At 37.7% G+C, this 15,771-nt stretch overlaps 1 protein-coding gene and 1 long non-coding RNA gene across 2 annotated transcripts; one reads left to right on the top strand and one right to left on the bottom strand.

The window, feature by feature from the left end:
• Nucleotides 1-3,343: 3,343 nt before the first annotated feature.
• On the bottom strand, nt 3,344-4,391 carry LOC131023832 (uncharacterized). The gene is made up of 2 exons (XR_009101536.1): nt 3,827-4,391; nt 3,344-3,474 (listed from the first exon to the last, which is right to left on the bottom strand). It is a non-coding gene; the product is annotated as an uncharacterized LOC131023832 (long non-coding RNA).
• Nucleotides 4,392-8,582: 4,191 nt separating this feature from the next.
• LOC131023518 (uncharacterized) lies at nt 8,583-14,234 on the top strand. The gene is made up of 10 exons (XM_057953063.1): nt 8,583-8,639; nt 8,914-8,946; nt 9,077-9,153; nt 9,375-9,459; nt 9,546-9,732; nt 9,845-9,914; nt 10,052-10,121; nt 10,269-10,376; nt 10,521-10,595; nt 13,968-14,234. Exons 1-10 carry the CDS (start codon nt 8,583-8,585, stop codon nt 14,232-14,234), a joined length of 1,029 nt encoding a protein of 342 aa, XP_057809046.1.
• The last annotated feature ends 1,537 nt before the right edge of the window (nt 14,235-15,771 follow it).

The raw sequence follows: 15,771 nt of genomic DNA, 5'->3' as shown, positions 1-15,771 counted from the left end.
TCCACAAGATTGAAGATTCAAGCTGCTACAATTCTTCTTATTCAGTTTTTATATAATTCAGTTTTTCCAATTGCTTTCTTTTTAATTATGTTTATGCTTTCTTTTATTATGTCTGGCTAGTTTCACTTAGCTGATTCTAGGGTTTGTAAATAGTTGATTGAATTTATGTGATTTATTTGTTAATACCTTTGTGCCTTCCAGTTTATGATTCATAATTCCTGGTGCTTAAATTCTTGTGAATTATCTGATCAATAGTTTGCATGTTTAGCTATTCGGTTTGAGACCTAGCGGAGATAACTGTTTAGCGGATTCAGGAATGTATGATATGATTTTAACCTTGAGACCTAGCGGAGATAGGTGGATCATAGGGAGCTATTCTTAGGAGCTATTGGGAGTTAGTAGATTTTCTTGAGACCTAACGGAGATAGATAATTTACTAATCTACGATCGTTGCTGCTCTAGCGAGAGTGATTGATTAATTTAGTGATCTCTCATCATAACTGGATTAAACTGGTACATAGGATTAATAGATTTATTATGTGGATTTAGTTAATGAATTTACTACCCTAGGATCAGTTGTCTTTTAATATTCGAATTTTCCTACGTCTTTTTAATTATTGTTATTTGCGTTTTAGTTTAAAGTTAATTAAACCTTCCTTCTTTCGTTTGCCTGAATATTACTAGAGTGTAATTAGGATTACTTAGAGTGATTCGTCATAATAGTCCCTGTGGATACGATACCCGGTTACTTAATTTGTGCTACAATTGCACCGTGTTAGTTGCGGTAATTTGTTGCTAATAATTTAGTGACCAGCTGCCCAAACTCTGGCTGCGCTGGCTTCCAAGCTAGTTGTTGTTGGACATTTCTGTTTGCAGCCTGTTCATTCGAGTTAATCGCCGCCTGCCAATGCGGCCCATTGTGAACTTGCGTAAGCTTAGCCTTGTCATTCACAGTGTCATTCTGCTCACCCATCCCCCCAAACTTCGACTTGCGGCATCTATCGGGGGAGTGTCCCGTAATCTTGCAACGACCACAATATAGAGGGAGATTTTCGAAAACAAACTCAATATGAAAAGAAAAATCCTCCATATCAATAAGAAGAGTATTAGGAAGAGGGTGAGACATATCTATTTCAACAAGAATACGGGCGAATTGTCCAAAATCTCTCCCTGCCGAAGCACCATCGATCTTTAGAGGATGGCCCAAGTAACGTCCAATTCCAGAGATAACTTGTGGATTCCAATACTCGATAGGAAGATAATGAATTCGAACCCAAACATTCGCCAAGGGAGAGTTTTCCTTGAACGGATCAAAGTTGCGAGTCCACTCTCGGAGCTAAAGAAGACCCTTTGACAGCTCCCAGATCACCTTCGCCTTTGCTGTAGCTTTATCAGTCGCTGTAGTAAAACGGAGCGTGTAAAATCCCTTTCCCAGCGGAATCAATTGCCAGTCAGAATTTATATCCCAAATCTGTTGAAGCTCCGACTTCAACTCCATAGTTGAACGTGGCTTATCGCCTTTCCCCAACAGAAGTCGTCCTGTTAGTGCGTGCATGCTCCGACTTCAATTATTTTCTTTACAATCTATGTAGATTTAATTATTAATATATAACATTGATTGAATTTAATATTATACTCCCTCCGTCCCAGCTGAAATGTCCTCCTTCTTTTGGGCACGCTTATTAAGGATGCATTATCTACCTAATCTAGTAGAATATTAAGGAAATTTCAATTTCTACTAGATTAGGCAGCATATAAGATTCAATGACATTTCATGGCATAATTTCAGTTTCTACTAGATTAGGTAGATAATGCATCCTTAATAAGCGTGCCCAAAAGAAGGAGGACATTTCAGCTGGGACGGAGGGAGTACTCATTAAGACGATCATATTATTATTATTATTATTATTATTATTATTAAATAATAATATTTAAATTCATATAACTAATTTTACCAATTAATCTAATCATAAATAATGACATTTTACACTTTTAAATAATTCAAATTTTTAAATATAATATTTCGTCCGTCCCGTAAGTGAGTATCACTTGGGGAGAAGAACTCCAGTCTATGGTCTCAAGCTCTGAAGATGAAGCCCTCTCAGTGTGCAGCAATCTGGGGTGCCCTTAACTTTTTATTGGATTCCTTATACTGTTGAAGATAAGTTTCCTCCGAATTAAGGGAATCACGCTCTACCAGTCTACCTTGAGCTCAACTATCCCGGCCGTAGCCTTGGCCAACTCTGCATCCACGTTGTTGTACCTTTCCACAACAGCCACCAACATCTCCCCCTCGCGGCCTCCAGAGTCATGCGGGTCTCCTTCAAGTCCTTCTCAAGCTTGTTATAATTCTTGATGCGCTAATGAGCCTCGGCAACCCTAACCTCTTTTTGTGATAAATGCGACATCGATTACATTGGGAAGTTACAATAACACATGAGGGTTATGACAAGAAAGATAAAAATAGAGTTACCTACATTCAGAGGTGGCTAATGTTAATAGCTAAGCTTTCCCCCAAGACCTTTTTCATTGCAGCTTAATTAGTCCTTCTCGTGGACACCAGCCAACATCTGATAATAGAATTCCTGCCCTTTAAACATGAGAATGGAAAGAGGGCCAGTGGGCACGTCCGTAGGCTTGGTGGGAGAAGAGTGGGAAAGGTCAACAAGGGAGGCTTCATCAGTAGGATCCTCAGAAATAGATGCTCATTATGGTGGTCTTTTGCAGGGATTCCAGCCTTATTTTCTTAGCTAGTTCCGCCAACTTTTCTTTGTTCGCCTGGGCTCTTTTATAGGCAGTTGTGCTGTCGAGGGTGGACCTCTCTGGCTGAGCCTCGGGGGCAGGGTCATGTAACAACCCGCTCTTTTATTATATTTAAATCCAGGAATACGATAATTATTATTTCATCTTTCGGTAAATCAAACCCAGTAATTATTTATGATTTAAATTCAGCTTATGACACTGGATTATATTCAATTAAGCAGGATTATTATTTTATTACAAGTCAGTAGCTTCGCGTAAATAAAACCGCGATGAGAATTATTGAGTAAGCCAATAATTATTTATTTCAGATTCATAACTGACTTAGTAAAGTCATGTTAATTATTAATCACAATAGAATTAATTTTCTATTTTTTTTATTTCTTGAGTCGTGAATTTATTCCGGCTTGTGAAGAATTAAATCTACGATATTAATTTAGATATTATTCCGTATATTAAATCTAGCACGCCATGCTCCCTCAGCCATTCTATTCTCACCCGTGCTTAGTTTTTATTTCACTCTTACGTAGTCAACAAAATTGCTGCAAGCAAAATCTCAAGTATTCAACAAAGCAAATCTCAGTTTTCAACAGCAAATCTCATTTTTTTTCAAAGATACAGATACAGCCGCAGCAAATCTTATTTGTTCAGGCGCAGCCGATTTTCACTCACAAAAATTCCACATTCATAAATTCCATTGTCGCAGCAATTCGCCTATAAATTAACTCAAACGAATCAGTTTTAAAACCACAGCCTTCAATTGCTAATTCTAAAATACAGAGTGTTCGTTTTGAGTTCCAAACTTCAGCAGAACAAGGTATATATTAATCTCAAAGTTCTTCAACTTCATTCCTTATACAAATGTTTATGTTCAATAGAATTCATTAGCAAGCAATATATCATTTTACAGTTTACAGTATTTGCATACGCATCAAACCTTTGCAAGAAATCAGAAATAGAACCTCTATATAACTAAACTAGAGTACAGAAAAATCAAGTTTTGATTCCATAATCAAATCTTTACACAAACTTGAGTTTTATGTAAAACTTTTTCAAATCTACAAACCTATCGAAGAGAGATAAAACGGGAGGGAGGCAATGACGAACTGCCGAGACCTTCGCTACGACGAACGGCAACTCCGGGAGTCGGCTTTGGGCGAGGCAGCGGCAGCCGATGGTGGCGGCTCCAAACGGCGAGATGGCCTCTGTCGGCGGCAGCAGCTGTTCTGCCATCTCTCGCCGACTCGACGAACAGCAGCAGTCGGCGGACTCCGGGCGAGCAGCAGCAGTTCCAGGCGGCGACAGTTCGACTCCCGGCGAAGCAGCAGCAGCTCCAACGACGACTTCAGCGGGCAATTGCAGGCGGAGCGGCACGGCGGCACAACGCCAGAATCGAGCGAGAGAGAGAGATGTGACCAGCGATTTCTTTTCTTGATTTTGAGGGAGAGAACCGATTGTTGCAAGAATAGAGAAAGAGAGATGTTGCAGCGTGTGTTTCTTGTGTATTAAGAGAGAGAGTGTTCCTTTCTTTATAGATAGAGAGAAAATCGAGAACTTTAATAAAGGGAGAGAGAATGGGTTTGATTATTAAAAAAAAAGGGAGAATAAATGTTTTGCCTTTAATAAAGAAAATGGGAGAACCGATGATAGTATTAAGAGAGATAAGGAATTTTTACTTTAATAAAGATAGAGAGAGATTTGTTGATTAAGATATAAAGTGTGTGTGTGTGTGCGTGTGGTGAATTGAGAGAGAGAGAGAGATAAAATAAAATGTGAGGTGTTTTATTGTAGGAGTGAAAATGATGGGTAGTGCTTTATTTTAAAGAAAGTGTCGATTTTGTGGGTTTACATGAGTGCTATAAATTTTTAAAAATTTCTTAATGATGTGTCGATTTTGTTGTTTATGAGGATTTAAAATTTCTGATCAAAAAGAAAAAGAAAATAGAGTATTTCTAATTGTGGCAGTATTGATTTTAGAGAGAGATGCAGTATTGAAAAAAAAAAGGAGAGAGAGAACGTGTCCTGCTTGGAGAGAAAGAGATAACCGAGAATTAGTGGGAGAATGGGCTTTGATTATTTTCAGTATGGGCTTTTCTTTTAATTTATTTTGGGCCTCACCTTTTAATTGATAATCGGCTGTATTTAATTAGTATGGGCTAGAGTTAATTTTATTTGGACTGCTATTATTATTTTGGCTTAAAATCAGGCCCAATTTAAAGGTAGTTTAGATTAATCTATTAATTAAATTGAGCTAATTATAATTATGGATTAATTTAAAATGAGGCTATTAATTAGTAAGTGAGTTAGAATACTCTAAGATGAGCGGATTAATTATTTATCCACCCTCATGAGACGATCCTCAATTAGTCAAATTTTTATTTATTTGGGTCTTCACTATTGATCCTAATTAAGTTAATTAGAGATTAATATTAAAATTTACTAATTATTTTAAGGGTAATGATGGGCTCACTTATTGGGCTTCATGATTTTATTATCTTGGGCCTCATTTGTTGGGCTTTAGAATTTAATTGATGTTGGGCCTAATGTTAATTATGCATTGGGCTTCGAATTTATTCATTTAGGCTCAAATTAGATTCCTATTGGGCCTTGATTATTTATTTAGGCCTTCATATTATTCTATTAAGTTTAATTAGAGAAGATTTTAAGACTTACTAATTATTAATTAGTAAGTGAATTAGATTATTTTAAGATGAGTAGATTATTAAAAATTAATAATCCGACCTCATAAGACGAGCTTTAATTCCTTAAATAGGATTAGCATCTCATAATTTAATTAAAGGAATATGAGTCATGCATAATCATATCACGCATCCTCATTTATTGAGATTTTTTTGAGAATTAGAATCTTATTTTATTTTCTCGGATTAAAGGTCAAGCACCAGAGTTAGAGCTAAACCGTGAGTCTGCTATTCAGGTGGGCTTTCTATGTATAAACTAAAATTATATATTAGAATTGTTAAGACTTTATGCTTATGAATTTAAATGATATTGTCAATGCCTAAATGCTTTATGTTTTATTATTAATTGCCTATCTGATGTTAATCGAATTCGGATTCTGGATGGGACCGCAAATCCCTTCGGAATTAGTGTACACCTTGTGATCGTGAGTCATCTAGCGGGTTGGCCGATCATAGTGTCCGTAGAGGGAGGCCTCCCTCTCGGCACGAGTTACTGATATGGTGATTAATGATATAAAATACCTGCGCGGGTTATTGATGAAAGAAATGATATTATGTTTGGTAAATACGAGTCTTTAAAGGAAAACCCTCGTATCTTACTACTGTTGAAAGGCTTGACAATAAAATATTATGCATATATGTAAATTTCGGCAAGTGTCCACTAAGTACTTTTGTACTTAGCCCTGCATGTATTTTTAAATGTGCAGGTTGAGCTGTGATCGAGGATGTAGTGTGCAAGCGGAGCTTTTGTCAATTTAGGACGAGAACCTCAGAGTGGAGTATATGTCTTCATACATATACTCAAGTTATTGTTATTCCGCTGCGAACACTGATTATGTTAAGATATTATGTCATTTGTCAAACAATATGTATTATTTAATAATGTACTAAAACCATTGAGTACCCCGTTTTGGGATAATATTATGTACGGTTCCCTTGTGGCCTTCGTTGATATCTAGATATTTCGATTAATTTCCTTATACAAGTCGAGTCATCAAGAAACCGAATATGCCCCTTTCTTACTCCCGCTCCTAAATCCCCTCCCTTAGTTGCGGTTTCCCCGAATTTGCTATCCTTAGCAAGTGCGGTCGTGACAGGTCAGCAAGTCAGATTCAATGAGATGTGTCCCCAATTGTAACAGCATCACAAACATACTCTTACCCAGCCAAATCTATCATTATGTGTAAAGCAATGCAAGAAACACTCCATTCACAATATCTAATCTAATCAACCATCTATGAAGACACTTCAATAGACACTATGCCCAGACAACATTAAGAGAGATAAATTCAATTGGCAATAAGCATATGCCCAAAGCGCATACACCACTAGTCCACACTAGTTGTACTACTCAAAGTGAGAGACACTCAATACTTGATCCGATTATTACGTGTAACCTAGTCTTGGCCAAAACATTACTTGCCGATTAACACCTTAATTTTGACCAAATTGTATTTAGACTCCGACCTAGTGCTTTAGAAACACACACACACAATGACTATGCCCATATTAGACATCACAAGTTTACATACTCACACTACTACAAAAGTTTACATACATAACAGTGAATAGATAACGGTTTTTTTCAAAACCCGTTATGTATAAGCGCACTTTTAGGAATAGATAACGGTTTTGCGAAAATCCGTTATCTATGTAGTGTTGTCTAAATGCATAGATAACGGTTTGAACAAATGCGTTATGTTTTTGCGTTATCTATTAGTTGCATACATAACGGTATTACAAAACTGTTGTGCCACTGTTATCTATGACCATCTTTTATAACGGTTATTTTAACCGTTATATATGAGCGCCTCAATACTGTTATGTATTACTTTTATAGTATTTATTTTTAATTTTAATAATATTATAAAAAATTAAAACCCTAATTTCCTAATACACCCAGCCAATCCACTCTCTCTCTCTCACCGTTCTCTCCTCTTCCTTTTCTCTTAGCCACCGCCTTACTCCCTTCAAACCAGGCGGCTACTGTCGCCGCCAGCCCCCATCCTCGCCGCCATTCTCCACCGTCCTCGTCGCCGCGCAGCTGTTCGCGCCGCCGTCCTCGCCACCATCCTCGCCGCTGAGGCCCTTAATCCCTTTCTCTTCTGCGAACAGCAGCGGTCCGAGCCGCCGCCGCTGATGTATCATTCTCTGAAACTCCGGCGCCGCTTCTGTAAAATCTGGCGACTGATTTTCGCCGTTCTTTCCCTCTTTTTCTCTTCGTCTCGGTTTCCCTCTCTAATCCCTCACTGGAAGCACACAATTGAAGGGAAGAAGTCGAGCCCTAGCTTCTCTGTTTGAAATCGCCGGTCGCCGCCCTGGCTTGACGCCGCCGCGTCTCCCTTGGTCGGAGATCGCAACACCGCTAAAGTTCTTCCTCTGCTCACAGATCGAGCCCTAGTTTCTCTCGATCCAGCTAAGATAATTTTTGGTTCTATCACTCTTTGATTTTTGTTTATTTGGAATCTGAGGTTGTGATTGTTGGTTTGGATGAATCCTAACCATGTGGGGTTATGATTGTGAGTTATTTGCTGGTTTTCGATTGCTTGTTTGTATTGACATGCAACCCCTAGGATGAAACCTAGGTTTGGATGTGTTTGGTGCAAACTGATTGTTGGTTAATTTGTCAATGATGCAATCTGATTGTTTCTTCTTTGGATGCTGAGGCATTGTGATGCTTACTTGGGGTTATGATTGTGAGTTATTAGTTGGTTTTCGATTGCTTGTTTGTATTGGCATGCAACCCCTAGGATGAAACCTAGGTTTGGATGTGTTTGATGCAAACTGAAATGTTAAAATGTCAATGATGCAAACTGAAATTTTAATTAAGCTGAGACATTACATGAGTTTACATGCTAAACAACAGGTTCATGCTTTTATAACTTCATCTGCTGCATGCTAATTTTTCAAATGGATTTTCAGGCATGCTCTTTTCTTATTACCTATGCGGATTGAGTAGCTGTTTTTTCTTTTGAATGATTACCTGCAGCTCATCCCCGTTCTATGGATTACCAATTTCTCTTGGTGTTTTCAAGTGAAGTTGGTGTTGAAAATGTTGATTTGTGTAACGTTGTCCCTTCATGTGATGAAAACTGATGTAAAGCATTGTAGAGTTCCCATGTGATGGAGCTTGCTATGAAACTTGTTCAGTTCATTATAAGCACGCTGCCTGCCGAAGATGTTTATTTAGAGCCTCAGCAGAGCTATCAAATATGGTGATTTTTAGTAGTGAAGATTTTATTGTAGCCTCTAACTTCATCTTCCAATGCATTTATTGTGAATCTTATCATGCTTGAACTACCTCAATTTCAAGGAGTGTTATGTTCAACACTATAGTCACTAACAAGTGATTGAGTTTTATCCATTAAGAAATGAGCTTATTTAGCCCAGGGACTTTATAGATTGTGATGTGGGATGCTGAGTTACATTTATGTGAATGATATTCTATTTGCAGTTTGATTATATGTTTGGAACGAAGAGGCTGCAGGTAATTATGTAATTGAAATTATGCTGATTTGATAAGCTTTTAACCCAAAGGTTCTTTTGCTTAACGCAGCCCTTTTTAATAACAGTAGACGGCAGTTTAGTGTTTATTTTAGTGTTTCACTGTTTGACAGATAGCTGTTCAAAACATAAAAATTGTTGAAGAGTTTGGTGGGTACAATTATGCATCAACAGATCTTGCTGCTCTGTGGTGAGTTGCCACATTTAGCAAAGGTTCTTTCTGATCCTTTTTCTTATTGTAGCACACTACTAGTTGCTAGGAGTAGTGTACCCCTGGTTTAGAATAGGGTCAGATACCTACAATGTTGGTGCCTTTTTACTGTTATTGCTATAACAGGTGCTGATAAAAAACTTGTAAATGTAAGCCTTGGAAAGTGTTCTTGTTCTAAGACTTACATGTACAATATGTAGGTACCGACTGAACGAGGAAAAGGCTGAATGGATTATATATGTTACTGATGTTGGCCAAAGAGAGCAATTTGAAATGCTTTTTGCTGTAAGTTTGAATGTCTTACACTTCATGTCTTTACATAAACTCCCTTGCATGCTGAATTTCATGCTGAGAGAGTGATGCACTTTCAGGCGGCCAAACGAGCCGGTTGGCTTCCAGCTGATGGCAGTAAGTATCCTAAAGCTAGTCATGTCGGGTTTGGGCTTGTCCTTGGAGAAGATGGAAAACGATTCCGTACTCGCAGTACTGAAACTGTCAAACTAGTTGATTTACTAATTGAAGCCAAAAGTAGATGCAAAACCGCTTTAATTGAAAGAGGTTAGTTGTGTATTCTTTCTCCTCGGCTCTAATACCTGAGTTGATTCATATTGTTCTGCTTATGCTCTAAAATGAGAAAACCGGACCTAACAAGTACTTAAATGCATGCCAGGCAAAGATAAAGAATGGACTGAGGAGGAGCTTGATAAAACTGCTGAAGCAGTTGGATATGGGGCTGTTAAGTAAGTTTCCTGCATCTTGGGCTGTTTTTCTCTGATGAATATTGTTCTATGATGTTTTGGCTAGAGAGATTATAAATCTTTCACTAGCTGTTGCTAACAAGATCTCTCATGATAGTCAATTTTTGTCCATAAAACAGATATGTTGATCTGAAGAATAACCGGACAACGAACTATACATTTAGTTTTGACCAGATGCTCAATGATAAGGTGAGTTACAAAGATCATAAGCATAAGTGAAAGAATTAGTTAATAGCATTAAATGACAAGTTATTAATATTGTAAAATAAATGTTTTGCTCCACATACCTTCTGTAAATGAAAGTTAAATTCTGTGACTGTTGTTTTCTGGTCTCAGGCTCAGCACTTTCTAAAAAATCTATACAAGGAGGTAGCACTTCGATTGCAGGGGATGTGGAGTGCAAGGAAGAGCTTTTACTCTCGAGGTTGTGTCTCATTTTCTCAAGTAAAAGAGTATATATTTTGATGCAACTGTCACAGAATGTATCGGCCATTAATTGATGCTTAAATGCTTAAACAACTATTCAACCTTTATTCTAGGGTTTACGGTTTAGTTTTTTCTCAAAAACCTATTCAACCTTTATTCCAGATAAAGAAGAAGAAAAGTGATGCAGGAGAACCAGTAAAGTACATGGGCTGTGGGGACTGCGAGAATCTCAGTAAAGTACATGGGCTATGGTAGCTTGGGATGTCTTGAGGTCAAAAGACAACCAGAAAATCATAGCAGGTTGATTAACTAGTTCTTGAGGACTTGGTGCTAGAAACATTGTATGATAGATTTTTGTTTTAGCTATAAGGTAGTTGGTATTTTCAATTTTGAATCGGAATATGCAATGATGATGTATACTTGATATTTGGTTCATTTGTATAATAATGTATGAATTTTTTGGATGATATATAATATTGTTATCGTTGATTTTATCATTTTGTCGTTTTATAAAAATTGCAAAATTTAAAAATATACTACAATTATATAAAGTGCAAAAAACTGTTATAAAAGGTGCAAAAAATCGTTATGTATTCTAATTAAAGATAACGGTTAAAATCGTTATAAAAAGTGCAAAAATCGTTATAAAAAGTGCAAAAAACCGTTATGTATTCTATCAAAGATAACGATTAAAACTGTTATAAAAAGTGCAAAAAACTGTTAACTATGATAAAAAAAAATTAATACATAACGGAAAAATCTTAATACATAACGGTGAAAAACCGTTATGTATAACCTTTATAGATAACGGATGCGTACTGTTATGTATGACGCATCGTACCGTTATCTATGCTACTATACATAACGGTTTTGAAACCGTTGTGTATGACGTATAGAATAGATAACACCACTATACACAACGGTTTTTTTGCTCATAGATAACGGAAAAAATCCGTTATCTATGAGCGTTTTTCTAGTAGTGGATCATACTTAAATTAATCTTCGCCCACACTAAGTATAAAAGTTTACCTAAACTAAACATAATTAAATAAAATAACATAAAAAACTAGAAAAAAGAAACATACTTGAATTAAAATTGAAGTTTGGAAACTAAAACAATCTTTGACCAACACCAACATTGCCCAAAGAAAATAAAAACATACCACAAATCAAAAGGGCGTGTAGGGCTTGTTTTTTCCTCCCCATGTACTCATAAAATGAAATACAACCAAGACATAAAGCTAAGCTAAAGAAATTGGACGTGAAAATTCGGAGTTTGAGATGATGGCTGAATCTGATGTCTGAGAGATTCTTTCTGCCTACGGCCAGAGCATGTATATATAACAGTCAACAAGGGCTCTTGAGCTTAGCCTATGCAGTTGGGCGCAACAATGGGTTTCTGGGATTTATTTCCATGCATAACTGGTGCAACCCTCATTCCCTTGGCAAGTAATCACGTCAGATCTTCGTAAAGAATGCAAGAGGATCTTCGCATTCATCATTCCTTCTGCTGATGGGATGCACCGCTTTGCCAAATTTCCACCCAATATCTGGCTCATTGCTTTGCCTTCGTTTGATTCTGATGGCCGGCATAGATCTCATAAGACCCGCCCACTATTACTTCACCCATTTGCCTATTTTTTGCCTAAAGTTTGGCTCGCTGCTTTTCCCTTGGACAAGTTTGGATCCCACGCGGTACCCGATCTGGGCAAAAGGTGTATGAGTACTATACCATGAATGTTCTCAAGTCTTTGTCTCTTCTGCGGAATGCAGCTTGTTTTGCCCAAATTCCTGCCATGTTATCCTGTTTCCCAAAATGTGTCCTCCTAGACACAAAGATACAAGAATCAAACAAAAAATGGACTTGATCTAGACCTAAATGACGCATAAAAAGAGCATGAAAATGGGCTCGTCACCCGTGTATCGCACGGGAGGGCGTATTAGTTAAGCTTTAAGGTCAAGTGTCAAGTGCAAAACTAAACAAACTAAAGATATAAAATATAACGAAATAATATACAAATTTAGAAAAATTCTTTTGATTCCCTATGCATAATAAATTTAATATTATCTTATTATTGAACGAATTATTAGAAAATTTTATAATATTTAACATATTCATGATATGATATCTTGTATCTAAAGGATCTATACTTAATGTTGGTTGTAGAATGCGAAGTATGAGGTGTATTGGGGAAAATGGGTAAATAATACTCCTGATTGAAAACTTTTTCAGTCGCATCTCATTTTGATTAAGTTTCTGGGAAGTTTACTACTATGAGCTCTGTCTTGAATATTTGTCTTCTCCAACTACGAAGATATAAGAGTGTTCAGTTAGGATATTATTATTAAAGTGTAGACCAGAATAAATCATTCCTCCTACTGATAGCTAGAATAACTTATAAGTCTCAAGGATTTTGCTCCTGATACTCGTGCTAATGCAAAATTTAGTGGTCACCGAATCCTCGATATTAGTAGGAAGAGTTTTTTTTTTCTTGAAAGTGTGTTTGTTAGGGTCCCAGAGGGTTGACTGACTGGTGTATGGAGGGGGGGAATACACCAGTGGGCTATTTTTCGCAAGGGATCAACTAACTAAACCAAATTTCAGTTCGAAATAGGTTGAGACTGATACTGAAGATTCTTCAGTGGATTAATATCAGTTGAGCGCTAGGCTTAATCAATGTCCAGATAAGGCTTCAGTCTTAGTTTGTAAACATAGTAGAGTTACTAATCTCTCTGACTAACTGTAGTCAATAGGATTAATAACTCAGCAGCGGAAATTAAACATAGTGCGAATAGCCTTTAGAAAATTATTTGTCACTTGAAAATCCTTAGTTACACTTTTCAGTTATTCCAGTTCAATAGAAATCAGTTCAACACAGACAAAGGAAATAACGAAAAGCAAGTAAAGAACACAAGGATTTTAACGTGGTTCGGAGACATTTGTCCGACAAACTTATCTGGGCTAATGCTTAGAGGTGCACAGCAAACCTACCAATCCAACTGAATTGGTTTTAACACTTAGCACGCCCTGACACTGTCGTGTCCAATCAACTAATGCTAAGGTAATTGGAGCCAAAACCTTTAAGTTGGACTCCCTCTTAGTTTGACGGTACCAAAGTAACCTACCTAGTTTAGTTTCTGGTACTAAACAAACAACCACTTGGCTTACCGGGTGTCAAGGGACCTACGGTTTAGTTTTCTGGTACTAAACCACAACCACTTAGCTTGATTGGTGCTAAGGGACCAACTGCTTAGTTTAACGGTACTAAACAACCGTTGAGTTTGGTCTAAGTCTCAAACTCTATTACAAACACTCTTCTCTCAGAAAAAGGGTTATGTAATAACCAACTAGGATTATTGAGAACATGCTCTCAAGTACTCAATAACTAGGCTAATGATATAACTATTATTTACCTAGGTTCTAAGAGAGTTTTTGTAATCAGGAATTCTGATAGTTTGATCTGTGTATATTCTCTTCTTCGATTCAATGCTTACGAAGGTTTAACTCGAGTTTGATCTTTCGATAAAGCATTTACATTGATGATTGAATCAGACTTTCTATCTCTCTTTATCCCCACTTGTTTGGGATGTTCTTATGAGCTTTTATAGGTAGCTCTAAAGAATAGATCCGTTGGTGAAGATCTTTCCTCCGAATCCTGCCGGCGTGAGATAACGTCTAAGTCTGCTCAGGTTCTCTATCTTCATTTCTCTTTGTCGGGTGGAGAGATGGCCTTCTTGTCCTTTGGTACGGATACTGCAGGCTTTTACATAGAAGAGGAAACTCTGTCCTTTAAGGTCAATGCCTCTGACTTCTTCAAGTGTTGCAGCATATCTTGGAGTCTGTCCACGTGGCCTTCCCGACTTCAGTTGAGGTGAATGCCATGACTCGTGGATTCCTTAGTTGCTTCTAATGCAGTTTCCTTCAGTTGAGATCTTTCAGTTAAGTGTGTTCTGGACTTGTGCGCGTCCTTCAGTTAAGCAAGTCTTCAGTTGAGCTGAGACTTTGAGTCATCTTATATTCACTGTCCTGTCTAGCTATCCAAGAAGCTCAAACCACCATCAGCTAGAATGTGCCTTTCAGTGGTTTTGATATCATCAAAACATAGGGTTGGATATTCTTTCATTTCTCAACAATTTTCCCCTTTTTGATGATGCCAAAACCTTACATGACACATTCAAGGGCACGACAAAAATAATGACTGGAAACAGGGAACTCAATAACAGAGTTTCCCCTAAATAATGTAATCAGGCAACAACTGAAAGTAAATGCTCAACCAATAAATAATCCTCAGAACACAGTAAGAAACAATTTTTAAATTCAGACAATAAGAAATTATATTTGAGGAAAAACAGTCTTCAAACAAAATTAAGAACAGAAGTGATGTGTACAAAGTATATTGCGCTTAGCAGATGAGTAGATTATCTGCCTAAGGCGATTGTACAACAAACCTAGAAGCTTTCTGGTTTAACCTGGTATAGTTGGTAGAGGGTGATCCTTCTCTGAGCAAAGAGGTCTGAATCAGTGATCCTCCAGATTTCACTGATGCTCTGCACTTCTCGTTCTATGACGTCTCTGTCAGTTCGTTCTTTTATCCTTAGTGGTATGATGGTATTGAGCAGGAGAGGAGGAACAAACGCCATCTTCGTAGCTTTTCTTGCTTGTTCCATCCGTTTGAACTGAGCTTGATCATCCCAGTTCGCATGAAGTATTTCCAAGCGTCAAAGCAGTCATTCTTCTGATCGAGCTTGGCAGGAAGGAACCATTTGCTGAAGACTTCTTTTACTCTGACCCACCAGTCGCTTATCTCTCTGGGAACCCAAGTGTCTGGATTCTTCAGTTAATTCCCATGAATGTGGGATTTCAGAATCCCTAAGTTCTGATAAGCTTGGAGCTCTTGATGTGGCTTTGGTGTGAACGAGAAGCTAGGCATTCCAAGTTCCAGTCGTCTCCTTGACTGATGTGGGCTTTCTTCACCATTGCTTCTTGGTCTCTTCTGCAACCGTTCTTCAACTGCAACATGTTTTCCTTTGTCTTTGCCTCTGAGCTTGGTCTGAATAGACTCCATCAACTCTTCGACTTCTTGATTTGGGCGATCTTCTCCATGTGATCTTTCCCCTTTTTGGCAGCATCAAAAAGATGAGTCTTGGAAGCCCATTGTGAGTTGAGAATTCTTCTTTCCAGAGACTGTAGTCTCTCATGCATTAGCTGCAACTCTTGCTCAGTAAAGACATGAAGAGCACTTCCTTCTGTTGAATTGTCACTTTGTCTGGTGACAATGGAAGTGATCTTGTGACGAAGTTGGGCGAGCTCTGCCTTGATCTCAAAGAACCTATCTTTCTCCCACTGACATGCTTCAGTGCGTTGTCTGTCAGTGTGCATCACTTGATCAACAAGTCGTGGAAGGTAAAGTCG

This window comes from Salvia miltiorrhiza, chromosome 4 (genome assembly GCF_028751815.1).
Source record: "Salvia miltiorrhiza cultivar Shanhuang (shh) chromosome 4, IMPLAD_Smil_shh, whole genome shotgun sequence".
Taxonomy (NCBI): Eukaryota; Viridiplantae; Streptophyta; class Magnoliopsida; order Lamiales; family Lamiaceae; genus Salvia; species Salvia miltiorrhiza.
Note: the sequence above shows the minus strand (reverse complement) of the source record. Positions and strands in the feature narration are given on the sequence as shown.

What these genes read in the sequence shown, in the direction of transcription:
- LOC131023518 (XM_057953063.1), top strand. Translation starts at nt 8,583, where the DNA reads ATGGAGCTTGCTATGAAACTTGTTCAGTTCATTATAAGCACGCTGCCT. An exon ending in AATTTGAAATGCTTTTTGCT is followed by an intron (nt 9,460 to 9,545) that starts GTAAGTTTGAAT and finishes ATGCACTTTCAG; the next exon opens with GCGGCCAAACGAGCCGGTTG. An exon ending in GTTGTGTCTCATTTTCTCAA is followed by an intron (nt 10,377 to 10,520) that starts GTAAAAGAGTAT and finishes CCTTTATTCCAG; the next exon opens with ATAAAGAAGAAGAAAAGTGA.